This window comes from Trichoplusia ni, chromosome 3 (assembly GCF_003590095.1).
Source record: "Trichoplusia ni isolate ovarian cell line Hi5 chromosome 3, tn1, whole genome shotgun sequence".
Classification (NCBI taxonomy): domain Eukaryota; kingdom Metazoa; phylum Arthropoda; class Insecta; order Lepidoptera; family Noctuidae; genus Trichoplusia; species Trichoplusia ni.
In genome coordinates this window covers 2,381,942-2,395,541 of record NC_039480.1, presented here as the reverse complement: position 1 = coordinate 2,395,541, position 13,600 = coordinate 2,381,942, and the positions used below count along the sequence as shown (strand labels likewise).

The 13,600-nt window shown below is 38.7% G+C and overlaps 3 protein-coding genes across 3 annotated transcripts; 2 read left to right on the top strand and 1 right to left on the bottom strand.

Annotated features, from left to right (window-relative positions):
* The first annotated feature begins 410 nt into the window (after window positions 1-410).
* Window positions 411-1,991, top strand: LOC113508860 (putative nuclease HARBI1). Its single transcript, XM_026892010.1, has 3 exons — window positions 411-963; window positions 1,078-1,365; window positions 1,451-1,991. Exons 1-3 carry the CDS (start codon window positions 679-681, stop codon window positions 1,949-1,951), a joined length of 1,074 nt encoding a protein of 357 aa, XP_026747811.1. The 5' UTR covers window positions 411-678; the 3' UTR covers window positions 1,952-1,991.
* Window positions 1,992-2,741: 750 nt separating this feature from the next.
* On the bottom strand, window positions 2,742-4,347 carry LOC113508861. Its single transcript, XM_026892013.1, has 3 exons — window positions 3,686-4,347; window positions 3,321-3,519; window positions 2,742-3,197 (listed from the first exon to the last, which is right to left on the bottom strand). Exons 1-3 carry the CDS (start codon window positions 3,698-3,700, stop codon window positions 2,881-2,883), a joined length of 531 nt encoding a protein of 176 aa, XP_026747814.1. The 5' UTR covers window positions 3,701-4,347; the 3' UTR covers window positions 2,742-2,880.
* Window positions 4,348-5,447: 1,100 nt separating this feature from the next.
* LOC113508857 (collagenase-like) lies at window positions 5,448-10,503 on the top strand. The gene is made up of 6 exons (XM_026892005.1): window positions 5,448-5,908; window positions 6,608-6,736; window positions 7,192-7,330; window positions 8,564-8,662; window positions 9,457-9,653; window positions 10,265-10,503. The coding sequence occupies exons 1-6, from the start codon at window positions 5,747-5,749 to the stop codon at window positions 10,367-10,369; spliced, it is 831 nt and encodes a 276-aa protein (XP_026747806.1). The 5' UTR covers window positions 5,448-5,746; the 3' UTR covers window positions 10,370-10,503.
* The last annotated feature ends 3,097 nt before the right edge of the window (window positions 10,504-13,600 follow it).

The following is a 13,600-nucleotide window of genomic DNA, read 5'->3' as shown; positions in this document are numbered from 1 at the left end:
ACTTTAGGCCAGTGCCTAGGGGCCCGCTATGACCAGGGGCCCACCACCAACGTAGGCATCTAAAAAAAAGCTCGATAAATTTTTCACTGAATGAAAATATCTTGGACCAAGGGGGCCCCCACTCAATTGTAACCTCGAGGCCCCCTAGAGCCGGCCCTGCCAAGACCCACTATAGTTTCGTAAGAACCGGAATTTTAAATATGCGGTATTATATGTGACTAAAATCACGATTTTATAATCCATTTATGATACCATCTTATCTTACATTAGTGCTTCGTCATAAAATCGATTAAAACTTGCTAATTAGGTAACATGAGTAATACAACTTTTGGTATTTAATCTACAAGTAGCAATTTGTTTCACACGTAGTCCACGTATTTTGTACCCGCAAAGATTAGTACTTTAAGGTCCGTATTACAGAAGGCTACTCAAGTCCTAATCTCTGTTTAAAACTAGATTTGAGTTGAGATTTCATTTTAGAACGCTCCTCAAGCATAGATTCGGTGATCATAGTTCAGCTGAGTGTAGATCTTATTCCAAATCATTACTCAGTTCTAGATTAATACTCAAGTAGAGATTTGATCTGTGATTACTCAAGTGTGGTCGACACCGCGCTTGAGCAGAGATTTCCCTGTCAGTTTTGAGTTTTAGCAAATAATTGTGTTGTGAATATAAATAATGGATATTTTTGAACAGTTTGATTATTACGATAATTTATTTAACGATGATTCTAACAGAAGGTTGAACTTTCGCGTTCCTCTCAGATATCTCAGAGATGTGCAAGACCCATACAATATTGAAAATTTCAAGAAAAGGTATAGGTTTTCACAAGATGTAGTGAAATCTGTGATTTTGCCATTAATTGACCAAGATCTGAGAAGGTTAAGCAACCGTGGCAATCCAATAGCCCCGGAATTACAAATTCTTGTGTGTTTGCGTTTCTATGCGACAGCGTCATTCCAGGTAAGTTTTTTCTGCTCACATTACAATACATAATATGCAAATATATAAATAAAAAAACATAAATTCAGCAAAGTTGATCATACTACTCATATTTATACTTTTTTACTTTTGCAGATAGTTTGTGGAGATTTATTAAATGTATCGCAACCAGCTGCTTCAAATATAGTTGCAAATATATCAAGGTTGATAGCTCTACAACAGAGGCATTACATAAAATATCCTCAAGACATGGTCTCACACAGGGCACAGTTTGCACAGCTCGGCCAGTATCAACAAAATCCAGGCCTAAGAAATGTGGATGGTGCAATTGATTGCACACACATTAAAATAGTAAATACTCCAGGGGTGGAACATCATGAAGCCTACAGAAACAGAAAATCTTACTTTTCTATAAATGTCCAGGTCAGCAAAATAAGGTTTAAATTATTATTCTTCTTTGAAATGGGCATGTCATCCAATAACATTTATTGTTTTATTTTTATTTCAGGCAGTTGTTGGACCATTTGGCAATTTCATGGACATTGTGGCTCGATGGGCTGGCAGTACACACGACAGCAGAATATTCCAGATGTGTTTGTTGCGCACCAAATACATACATCAACAACATTCTGGTTATCTCATTGGAGACAGCGGATATCCTTGTTTAAGGTTCCTGCTAACACCTGTAGGTACTCCAACAACCCATGCGGAACAAACATACAATAGAGTGCATGTCAAAACAAGAAATGTGGTGGAAAGAACCTTTGGGCGATGGAAACGGCGGTTTCCATGTCTAAGTAGGGGGTTGGGCAACAAATTGACCACAGTGTCAAATATAATAGTAGCATGTGCTGTACTTTTTAATATATCATTGTCTACAAATGACATGATGCCTTCATATGAAGAAGATGGTGAAATCAATGAAGAAGTCATATATGATGAATCCAACAGTGAAGGGACTACCGATGGATTTGCTTTTAGAAACACAATTATTAGTAATTACTCTTGATTTTATATTATTCAGTTTTTCTAACAATAAAAAACTATGTGTTTCGGGATGTTCTCGTCTTGCTAACGGTGAATACTTGCACAGACATAACCAAGTGGCCAGGATTATCTATCAGCAGCTTGCTCTGAAATACAAACTTGTGGAATCTGAGGTGCCGTACTATAAGTATGTGCCCGACCCAGTTCTCGAAAGTGGTCATATCACACTGTACTGGGATCGATCTATCATCACTGACAGGACTATTGTTGCCAATAAGCCTGATATAGTGGTGATCGATCGATCAGAGCGTCGGACAATAATTGTTGATATCACTATCCCCCATGACGAGAACCTCGTGAAAGCAGAAAAAGAAAAACAATTGAAATATTTGGATTTAGCTCACGAGGTTGTCGACTTGTGGGAGGTGGACTCGGCAATCATTGTCCCGATAGTCGTAAGTGCCAATGGCTTAATAGCCAAGAGCCTCGATCAACATCTTCGGAGGCTCTCGTTGGGCGTCTGGGTCAAGGGTTTGATTCAGAAAGCGGTACTTCTGGACACGGCGCGCATCGTGAGGAGGTTCCTCTCTCTGGAGCCCTGACCACCGGCAGCTTGGGCCCTGTACCCGTTGCCGGTTGGACACTATTTTTTATATTTTTAAATGTATGTTGTTTTTTATATATATTTAAAAATGTAATTTATATGTATTTTAATGAAATAAAGGAAAAACTATGTAAAAATAATCATCTTTTTATTTATTTTCAATGAAGTATAACACAAAATGAGATCTCTTTTGTTCTCAATGGTCTTAATACAAATAATTTAACAATCGTAAACAAGCATAATTAATAAAAAATCAACAACTGTAAAATAAACACAACAAATAAAAGGTGCTATAGGCTCATCTGCGGAGATCTCTCTTCATTAAAAATACATTAAAATGACTTATATCACTGGTGATGTTGTGCTGACTCGGCTTTAGCTTTCGCTTCTTTTAATTTTTCTTTCATAATTTGCATTTCTACATCATGTTTTTCTTGCAGAAATTTTACTTGGAGCTTGTGTAATTCTTCTGCTCTTTTTTCTCTGCTGATGTGTTCTGCTTTTAAAATTTGTACACGCAGTTTTTTTTCATTTGATGAAAATGCAGAGCTAGGTTCATCAGATTGAATTTCACTATGTGAAATGATTGGATTGGATGTAGGATCAGGAACAGTGGCGGTTACATCTGTTTCCATGTTACTTGTTTCCTGAACAGTTTCTACCTCTGAAATGTCATTAATATTCTTAAGGATGAGCTTATACTCACTGTATATATTCTAGGCTTATTTTGATTGATGGTAATGAATAGTAAATCAAGATAGTACTAGTATTAGCACTGATCACATACCAATATGGTCAGAGTCCAAAGTATTCTGTATTTCCACGAAGAGAGCGGGAGATATCTCGGCTATATTTGGGTCGATGTCAGCGTCAGGGCAGGGACCACCACCGCCAGTGGCCATTCTATGTTGACGCTCTCTTGTGAGAGCATCTCTTTGCCGGGTCTTCAAATTTTGCCAAAGACGCCTTAATTGTTCTCCTGACGCCTTTAACATTGAGGAGTAAAAATAAATGACCAATAGTAGGTTATATTACCTATTGACTGCTTAGAACTTTTTTATCCGTAATTTAGATACTTTTAAAACTGACATGAAACCATAACGGTAAGTGACGGTTAGGAAATAATGGATATAAATATAAGAAGATACTTACAGGCTCATTAATCATAGATGAGGCATTGAATTTTTCCGCAATATGCGCCTAAGCAGACTTCTTCTTCGCTGCGCTTACACTATCTGTTTTTTTATTTTCTATAACATCTTTGAACTCTTTGAGAGTTTCTATTAATAAATTTCGTTCCAAAACACTAAAATTTTTCTTTCTTCCTGACATTTTACAGAACAATAATAATAAAAAAGAGAAGTACAATTAAGTTACACTAAATAGATTGATTACAAAAATCAACAACTGTATTTAAATTATTCTGTCAAGTGTCAATCTCTACCACCACAGATATACCTATAAAACATTCCATTCTAGGAACACGTCAATGTGTTTTTGAATTTTTAAATATTATATCCGACTTCACATTCTTTAATACTTTTATGCCACGTGAAATTAAGGTTTTTAAATAAAATCGAAGGGTAAAAAGCTAATATTGTCTTAAAACTACAATATAATTATTAATTCGGTTTGAAACTAAATTCTTATTTTGCGTATGTTGAACCAGAATTTCGGGAAAGATACATTTGTAAACGAAGACAGTCTGATTCATAGACAAGACATATTCTCTGCTTGAGACGCGATTTGAATCTCGATTCAGCTGAGTGAAGTTTGAATAATGTTCTGAAATAAGAATGACCCTCAAGTGCAGATTCAATATTTAAACTATGATCAGGTGATTTAACATCAAACTGGACTTGAGTAGCCTTCTGTAATACGGACCTAAAACTTTTAAGTATGGGTGTTGCATAGGATATTTAAATGTTTGAAACCCCCGAGACGTAATTGAATATCTTGCCATGGAATTTGTTTTCATGTCCTTGAGCATTATTTTTCAGTAAAAAAAACAAATCATCTATAAGATTTACAAATAATATGAATATTTCTTACTAATATTAATAATATGAGCATTTCCGAATTTGTTTCAAATAGAAAATCTTGAGATTGTAAACATACAACGTCACATATTCTACCGACTTCTACTCGACCGCCCGTTGCATCAGCTCATGATTAAAGGTTCCGGTTGGATACGAAACAAGTCGGGCAATCCAGATAAATACAGAAGAGTAAACAGTTGAATCTTTTAATAAAAACACTACACATTTTTTAATTAGCATGGCCATACAACGTGGCAATGCAGCCAGCCTTCTGGGCACGTTTCCCGACTTTGACCGGGATGAAGATGTCTTCTTTGACGCTTTGTAAGTTATGTTTATTTTTCATTTTGTATTGATATAGTTTTAAAATATAAAAACTTTACTCCTTTATAACATCAGAATACCTTCATATCCTCCATGTTACAGATAGTCTACTATGTAGGGGCTGTCTGCAACATGAAGAATCAGCGATACATGCGCTCCTGGAGTGCACGGGGGTCGCGGAATGCCGGCCAGGGATCCTCGGTACACCGAGCTCCGTTACAGAAGCCTGCGAACGCCCCAGGAGACTTCTGCGCTTCGGGAGTTGGGATGGCTGGACTGACAGCCTTCCAAAGCTACAAGACGCATAGTGACTGGCCTGTTGGTCTAGGCCCTGACTGATGGCAGTCCGGTATAGACCAGAGGTCGTTTGTTCGACGACCTCCGTGATCAAGTGGCGTACGCACCGGGTTCAAGGTGTCGCTAGCTCTGAGGTCCCGGGTTCGATCCCTGGTCGGGTTAATGTAAAAATTCACATTTCTACATTGTCTCGGGTCTGGGTGTTTGTGGTACCTTCGTTGTATCTGAATTCCATAAGACAAGTGCTTTAGCAACTTACTTTGGGTTCAGAACAATGTATGTGATGTTGTACGCACTTTTATAATACAAGCCCTGCTTAGTTAGGGCGTTATGTCAAAAATTGTGGAATATTATATTTATAATGGACCGAAAAAAGGGAACCCATTACCAAGTAATCAAATAGGATAGGTATAGTCTAAAAGCCAACAGCCTGTATTAAACACCTCTAGAAATCCACAATTATCATTCAAGAGTCCACTTGATAGTTTTCATATAAAGACAACTCAACTCTTAACTCTTCGACTTCAAAGCCAGTTCTTCCAAAGTTCGCATCATGAAGGTTTTATTCCTCTTAGGGCTGGTCGCCAGCGTGTATTCCCTGGGATACCATGAGGATATTGGGATACCGGAGTACGCAAGGCTGAGGAATGGAGAGGCTGTCAGTTCTAGAATAATCGGGGGCTTTCCAACTAAGAGCACACAGCATACTTATGCGGTAACATATTTCTTCTATTTTTTTTACTCCCGACGTTTCTGTGGCTGTCACTTTCTGTGGCATCTAGCTCCCGAACGGATGGACCGATTTCAATTTAGTTTGTTTTTTATTAAAGATAAATTATATGTGAGTGTTCTAAGACATATTTAAATGTCATCATTTAAATATGTCTTAGGGGGGCTGAAAGTTTTGACTGTAAGGGGTTTATCTTGTTGCAAGCTTTAGTTTTCGGACAAGTATCAGGCAAGCTACCATGACCTTTAAGATACTGCTGTGTCTGAATATTTGAGAAATGTCAAATAGGTTTCCAAAAAACATCGGTCACATAATTTATTACTTACTAAAAGTAACGTTATTAGGCCCTATGTTCGTAATTTTTCCCACGTTTCTATACACTCACTTTTCGTGTTTGTTTGTCGTTCCGTTTGGATTCTTGCATATCAATTTTAAGCAACTTCCCGTTAAGCTAGCAGGCTGAAATTTTCAGGGTAGCTTCAAACCCGATGAAAATGTAATTTACAACTATAAAAGTGGCTAGGCCGATTTTGATAAAATTTCAATGGAGGGACATTTTAAAAAGTGGGTTTTTAGATTCTTTAATCAATTAATTTTACCGCCTTTAATGTGAAAGCCATTTTAGTATTATATGTAGGTATTACATACAGATTTCCTTATTTGCTTTGTATCTATATCCCACAGGTTGGCGTTCTGGTTACTCTCCGCACTGGACAGCTGTCGGTTTGCGGAGGCACTATCTTGAGTCAGCACCGTATCCTCACCGCCGCGCAGTGCTGGTACGATGGTTACAACCAGGGCAAGAAGATGATTGTAAGTTTGTATTTTATTATTATATTACCTTACTAGCTGTTGCCCGCGACTTCGTCCGCGTAGAAGATCTAAGTTATGATTTATACCTGCATTGTTTTTTTCACATTTTCCATTGTATCTTCGCTCCAATTAGTCGCAGCGTGACGGTTTATAGCCTAAAGCCTTCTTCGATGAATGGTCTATTCAATACAAAAATATGTTTTCAATTTGAACCAGTAGTTCCTCAGATTAGCGCGTTCAAACAAACTCTTCAGCTTTATTAGTATAGATTAAAATTAGTCTAGCCTTTTAGCCTAACGTGAACTTATCGAGTTTCTTTCCGGCTTTTCTCCATAAGAATGACGTTATGCAACTAGAGTCAATATATTAACGTTTTGAAAGTGCCCGTGAAACAGCCAAGTTGAAATAAAAACTTTGAATCATTTGAAATCAGTTTCATGTCCATCTCTCGCCAGATACGTTACGGGTCTCCCCGACTGTTCGGCGGCAACTCTCGTGACGTCATCGGCGTGGACATCCATCCTAACTTCGACCCCCTGATCCCGATCCATGACATCGCTGTGCTTTCTGTCAACTATAACATGTATTTCGGCGGTAAGTTATATTTAATACATATATTAGGGATCCTCATCTTTAAGAAACGGAACAAGTGCTGATCGAGAATTCCGTAGCATTATCTATGAAAACTAGGCGTATACGTTCATGATTTGGGTGATTACTGTGATTCGAACCTACTACCTGTGACTTGACAATATGCCACTTGTGGTATGTCCGTTTTACACGACCAATTACACTTGTCTTGGCAAGTAAATTCGGTTTTTTCGCTTTCAGTGCCACTTCTAGGCAAAGGCCTCCTGCAAATCCTTTCATCATTGGCCTCGCCTTTTCCCAACTATGTTAGGGTCGGCTTCCAGTCCAACCGGTTTCAGCTAAGGAACAGTGTTTTACAAGGAGCGACTGCCTATCTGACCTCCTCAACCCAGTTGCCTGGGCAACACGATACCCCTTGGTTAGACTGGTAGTCAGACTTTTCAAGCTTCTGACTACCTGTAACGACTGTCAAAGATGTATGAATAACAACCAGGATCAACAATTTAAGGTGCCTTCCGAAACACGGAGGAACTCGTTATGACAGAGATGGTCACCCATCTACCGACCGACCGTTTCAACTAGTTTAATAATACTTGTTCGATCAATGTTTTCAGTTATAGCTTAACCACGAGTTCCTCCTGATCTTGGACAGATTTAGCTGCGTTTTTTTTCGACTCCCGCACTAGGAATTAAATTCATGTGTGCGGGGTGTTTCACAAACATACAATTCACGTGCAAAAAGACGCCCAGAATCAGAGCAAGCTTTCGTGGATGACACAAACGCTTGTCCTACGCGGGGATCAAATTAACACGTCACGCAAAGTGGGTTTGGCGTGGTGACCTCAACTACTCGACTATCCGTGCAGTCAATTTTATTAGACTATAGTAAGGCCAACGAGACGAGATGAAGAATGTAAACAAGTTTTCAGGGTATCATAACATTTTTATTTGAATAAACTATTATAAAGTTCGTATTTTGACAAAAATGAAGGAATGAACTTGTTCACAACATGGCGGACCAAATGTTGACAACTGCCGTACTGACTGCTTTCTTGTACCACGAAACACATAACGACAGCTGTCATCGACCAACTGACGCCATAACTGCGCGTACGAGTGATAAGGACAGGGATAATAATCCCTCACTATCGCAATGTAACTCAGTAACGGTTCGCTTGTTTACGTTTTTTATCTCGTCTCGTTGGCCTTACATGATTTCTTATTCTTCTTTTTTAGATTACGCTCAACCAGTGATGTTGCCAACTAAGAACGATGTGAACAAGACTTTTACGGGAGTCGGGGCACACATCGTTGGATACGGGAAGACTGGTGACTGTGAGTAATTAGTTGTTATTTAATCGAATTCCTGTGTGAAAACAAATAGAAAGGTTTTTGTTGTTTAATAGAACGGCTGACGCGCTAAGGCTATGTACTCTTTACTATATACTTTATCACTACTTTAAAAATATAGCAAATTATTATTTTATACGTAAAAAAGGAACCGCCTTCAAAAAAAAAAATTGAAAAGCAAAAATATAATATACACCTCTATTTCAAACTTATACTTTTTGAAGTCGAGTGAAACGCGAGTTAAGCGCGGACAAACATACATTCAAACAATCGAACTGAGAAACTCCTTTTTTGAAGTCGCTTAAAAATAATAATAATTTTACACTTCTGCAAAAACTGTAACTATAGAGTTCATTATTGGTAAGTAAATTACCTTTGCTTTAAAACCTCGTGTGACTTCACTTACCAGTATGTTTTTTACTACTGAGGTTAATAGCCCACACTTGATGTGAAATGTAAAACACTTGATGGTGGACTAAACAGACTTATAATATTATTAAATTAGTCCAATTTTACCGATACGGAAATCATATTCCACACTTTTCATTCCCAACTGGATTTTCCCACGTTTCTATACACTCACTTTTCTTGTTTGCTTGTCGTTCTGGTTGAATTTTGTAACTCAATTTTGAGGCACTTCCCGATAAGCTAGCAGGCTGAAATTTTCAGGCTACCTTCAAACCCGATGACAATGCAATTTACAACTATAAAAACGGCTGAACCGATTTTCATAAAATTGAATAGAGTGACATTTAAAAACATCTATCGGTGTCCCCTAGGGAGTCCAATAGGACCGGCGCAGGTTCGTCAGAGCGTGTCGGTGCCTGTGGTGAGTATCTGGAACTGCTACGAGACCTTCGGCTATTACGACCCGGAGAAGCAGATGTGCACCCAGGGCAACGCGTGGGGAGCGTGCACCGGCGACGTCGGGGGACCCCTGGTCATCAAGAACTACTTCAACGGAACTGATTTATTGGTAAACTTTTTTTTACTTTAACAATTTTACGAAGTAAAGGTGTGTTGTCTTGACGACCACCGGTTTCGAGGTGTCACTAGCTCCGAGGTCCCGGGTTCGATCCCCGGTCGGGTTCATGTAAAAATTTACATTTCTACATTGTCTCGGGTCTGGGTGTTTGTGGTACCTTCGTTGTATCTGAATTCCATAACACAAGTGCTTGAGCAACTTACTTTGGGTTCAGAACAATGTATGTGATGTTGTCCGTATTTATTACAAATTATAACTGTCGGGGTGAATGTTTTTTTTATCTTTTTAGGCTATTTGTATGTAACTACCGTAAATTCGTAATAGGACATTTTATTAGAATTATTTTGATTATCGTTTCGGTTGACTTGCAACCCCGCCGAAACTAGTCAGCAATCTCGAAAAATATTGCGTCAGCTCATGATAAGGACTCCGGTTGAGTCAGAAACTAGTCGGGCGATTCCCATAAAAATGCGTGTGTTAACCGTTGCATCATTTAAGCATTTGTGTGATCTACGAATGCTTGTCTTAATTAAATAAAGAAATAAAACATTTATAATTCATGTCAGGCAGAAAGTTAACAAGATATTGATATTTTCTTTCAGATTGGCGTGACATCCCTTGTGTCTCCGGTGGGCTGTGACAACGGTTTTCCTAACGGATACACCCGAGTCACTTACTACCTAGACTGGATTCTGAGCCAGTTGTAAACAGTGAACAACACCAGCTCACACAGGCAAATGATGTTTCAATAGGACAAAATGTATATGGCATTATATACCAACAGAACTCTATGTATCTACATTCTACGCATATAAAAAATTATTATTTTTATTCGTCAACCCTTAATAAAGACTTTAAAAAGCTTAGTTTATCCAGAACTAAGCTTTTTAAAGTCTTTCCTTACTTATATTGTCAAAGAACAAATTTTAGCATTTTCGGTTTCATCGTTTTTGTTTTGGCTTGTATTATTAATTCTATTTGTTCTGGCATAATGTAATTTATATATCAGTAATAAAAATATTTCAATTATTCAGCGTTTATTTGAACTAAGAGTTTTATGTGTCAGTAAACTGCGGGTCGGAATCGAACCCGCGACCTTCGGTATAGCAGTCAGGGCCTCTAACCACTAGTCTAACAGGCCAGTTACCAGCGAGTATATTAAGTTCTTCTCTATTTTCTTCTATACGTCGTTCATCTTTCTAAATCATTGCCATAACACGTGCAAAATAACAATACTATCAGAAAAAAAAATCTCAGAGCATTACCCAGCAAAAAACATGCATTACAATCTTATAAAAATAGCATAATATAATTTGATTATTCTATACGACACAACAACACACGTGACAAGAAGTTTCAATGTTATCGAATTTTTTTTTTTTTTTTTTTTTTTTATCCTGGGACAACTCACACACGGTTATCTGATCCCAAGCTAAGCAGAGCTTGTGTTATGGTAACCAGACAACTGATAAACTTACTTATATATTTCTAAATACATACATATTATAGATAAATTACACCCAGACACCAGAACAAATGATCATGCTCATCACACAACATTTGTCCTGGGCGGGAATCGAACCCACGACCTACGGTATAGCAGTCAGGGTCACTAACCACTAGACCAACAGGCCCGTCAATTATTAGATACCTACATGTTTAAACCTTATTAGTCGATAAAATATTTTAAGAGAGTTATACATTGCCGTAGTAGCTCGTGGCTAAGCTATAACCGCATAATTAAAAGGATCACGGCCTAAGCTATGTTTGACGCGGTTGGTCCGTAGGTGGGTGACCATATTTGTCATAACGAGTTCCTCCGCGTTTCGGAAGGCACGTTAAATTGTGGGTCCCGGCTGTTATTCATACCTCTTTGACAGTCGTTACAGATAATCAGAAGCTTGAAAAGTCTGACAGCCAGTCTAACCAAGGGGTGTCGTGTTGCCCAGGTAACTGGGTAGAGGAGGTCAGATAGGCAGTCGCTCCTTTTGAAACACTGGTACTTAGCTGAATCCGGTTAGACTGGAAGCCGACCGCTACATAGTTGGGAAGAGGCTAGGCCGATGAGTTATACATTGCCGGCGGTGGTGTGTGACTGCTAGTATCCCAACTAGGCGACTCAGCAATGTATTACAACTTGCGATATATCTACGCGTGAGTTAATGTTCTGTTATCATTTACACCCATCATCACGTAGTACTGTAGAGGGGCTGTCAGACTTGTGTGTGTGTCAGTCAGTCGACAGGCTTCTCGATGTTCAGACGCGCGCGTTTCATTTATTCCCTCTATTTGACATGTAGACACGACTGTCGTCCACTGCCGTCCACTGCTGAACGTAGGCCTCCTCCCCCAAAGAGCGCCAACCATCCCGGTCCGGTACTGTTACTTTAATAGAACATTATTATCACTTCTTTCAAGGGCTTAAGAAAGGCTGTCTTAAAATAGATTTATTTTATTTATTATGGAGTGGCAATCATCACGAACTCTGCCCGCTTTGAGTTGAGCGGAAAGGATTGTCAGTCAGACTTCCTTCAATTCTTTGCCCTTCGTGTACCGGGGCCGCGGTCACCTTATATCCCGACTTCCCCGGCAGGCATCAGCCCTAATGGGTTCCACTGAGCTTGCTGACATTTCTTAGAAGGCGCGCGTGGAACACCAACTTAACGTACTGATCGGGCGGTGATCTGCAAATCACTCAATTCCATTCTATTGAAGTTTGACTCACATAACACCCTAATTGAGTGCAAACCTCCTTATAACCGACACAAACTCAGACATTACCTCAAAAATCAAAGTAAATGACTGAAGCATTTTTATCTTATTGATAAGCTAAACGGTATTACTTAGTCATTACACACCGATTAAACAGGGTAATCATTCAAGACAAGAAACGAGATAACATCATAAGTGTGAAGATCTATAGAATATTTAAATAACTCCTGCATATTAATACAAATGCTTATTGTAATTATATTTATTATGATCAAAAATCTTATAAGTAATTTCTTCTTTTTCTAATACGACTCCCGCACTAAGGAATTTAATACTTGTGTCTTGGGTTTCATGAACATTCAAGTCACATGCACAAAGACACCCAGACTCAGGACAAGCATTCGGACAAACAACCCTGCAATCAAACTGCGTCCATTGCCTCCTTTTTCTCGTCACCTTCTTCTCATCCTCTCATCTCCTCAATCATCATATTTTTTTTTTAAGGCGGACAACATCACGTACATTGTTCTGAACCCAAAGTGAGTTGCTAAAGCTCTTGTGTTATGGAATTCAGATACAACGAATGTACTACAAACACCCAGACCTGAGACAATGTAGAAATGTGAATTTTTATGTTGACCCGACCGGGGATCGAACCCGAGATCTCAGAGCTAGCGGCACCTTGAAACCGGTGCGTACACCACTCCAACACGGAGGTCACTTTATCTCCGTGGAGTTTATAATACAGATCCCAGAAAGCCATTCTCTTGTTGAACATCCGACTCTCAGCTCTAATAGGACTGCCTATGTTCATTATGGTCGCTGGTTCTTAGTGAAAGGCTTCCACTTGAGAAGCCAGTATGCTTTGACCTCGGGTACCTGTAACGAAATGAATTAGTTTAAACAAGATTTTGGTAGTTATAGTTGACTAGCGTTATTCTAGTCCTTATGTTATCAGACTCCTATGATCTGACACGCTTTATCACTGATGAATATTTGTCAAATCATTAATGGTGGTCGCGTTTGATTGGACAGTTCTTAGCTTTACGTGGTAATACCTCATTGTATTGATTTTCAAATACTTAAAAAGGTTAGGTTTTCAATTCATCTGTGATGTTCTTTTTTGGGTTTGTAACCTCAGAACTTTGGACTGGATGAATCGATTTTGTTGAACGTGAAATAGCCAAAAAGTTGTCATTTAGTCCTATAAAAAAACAAGTTTTGCG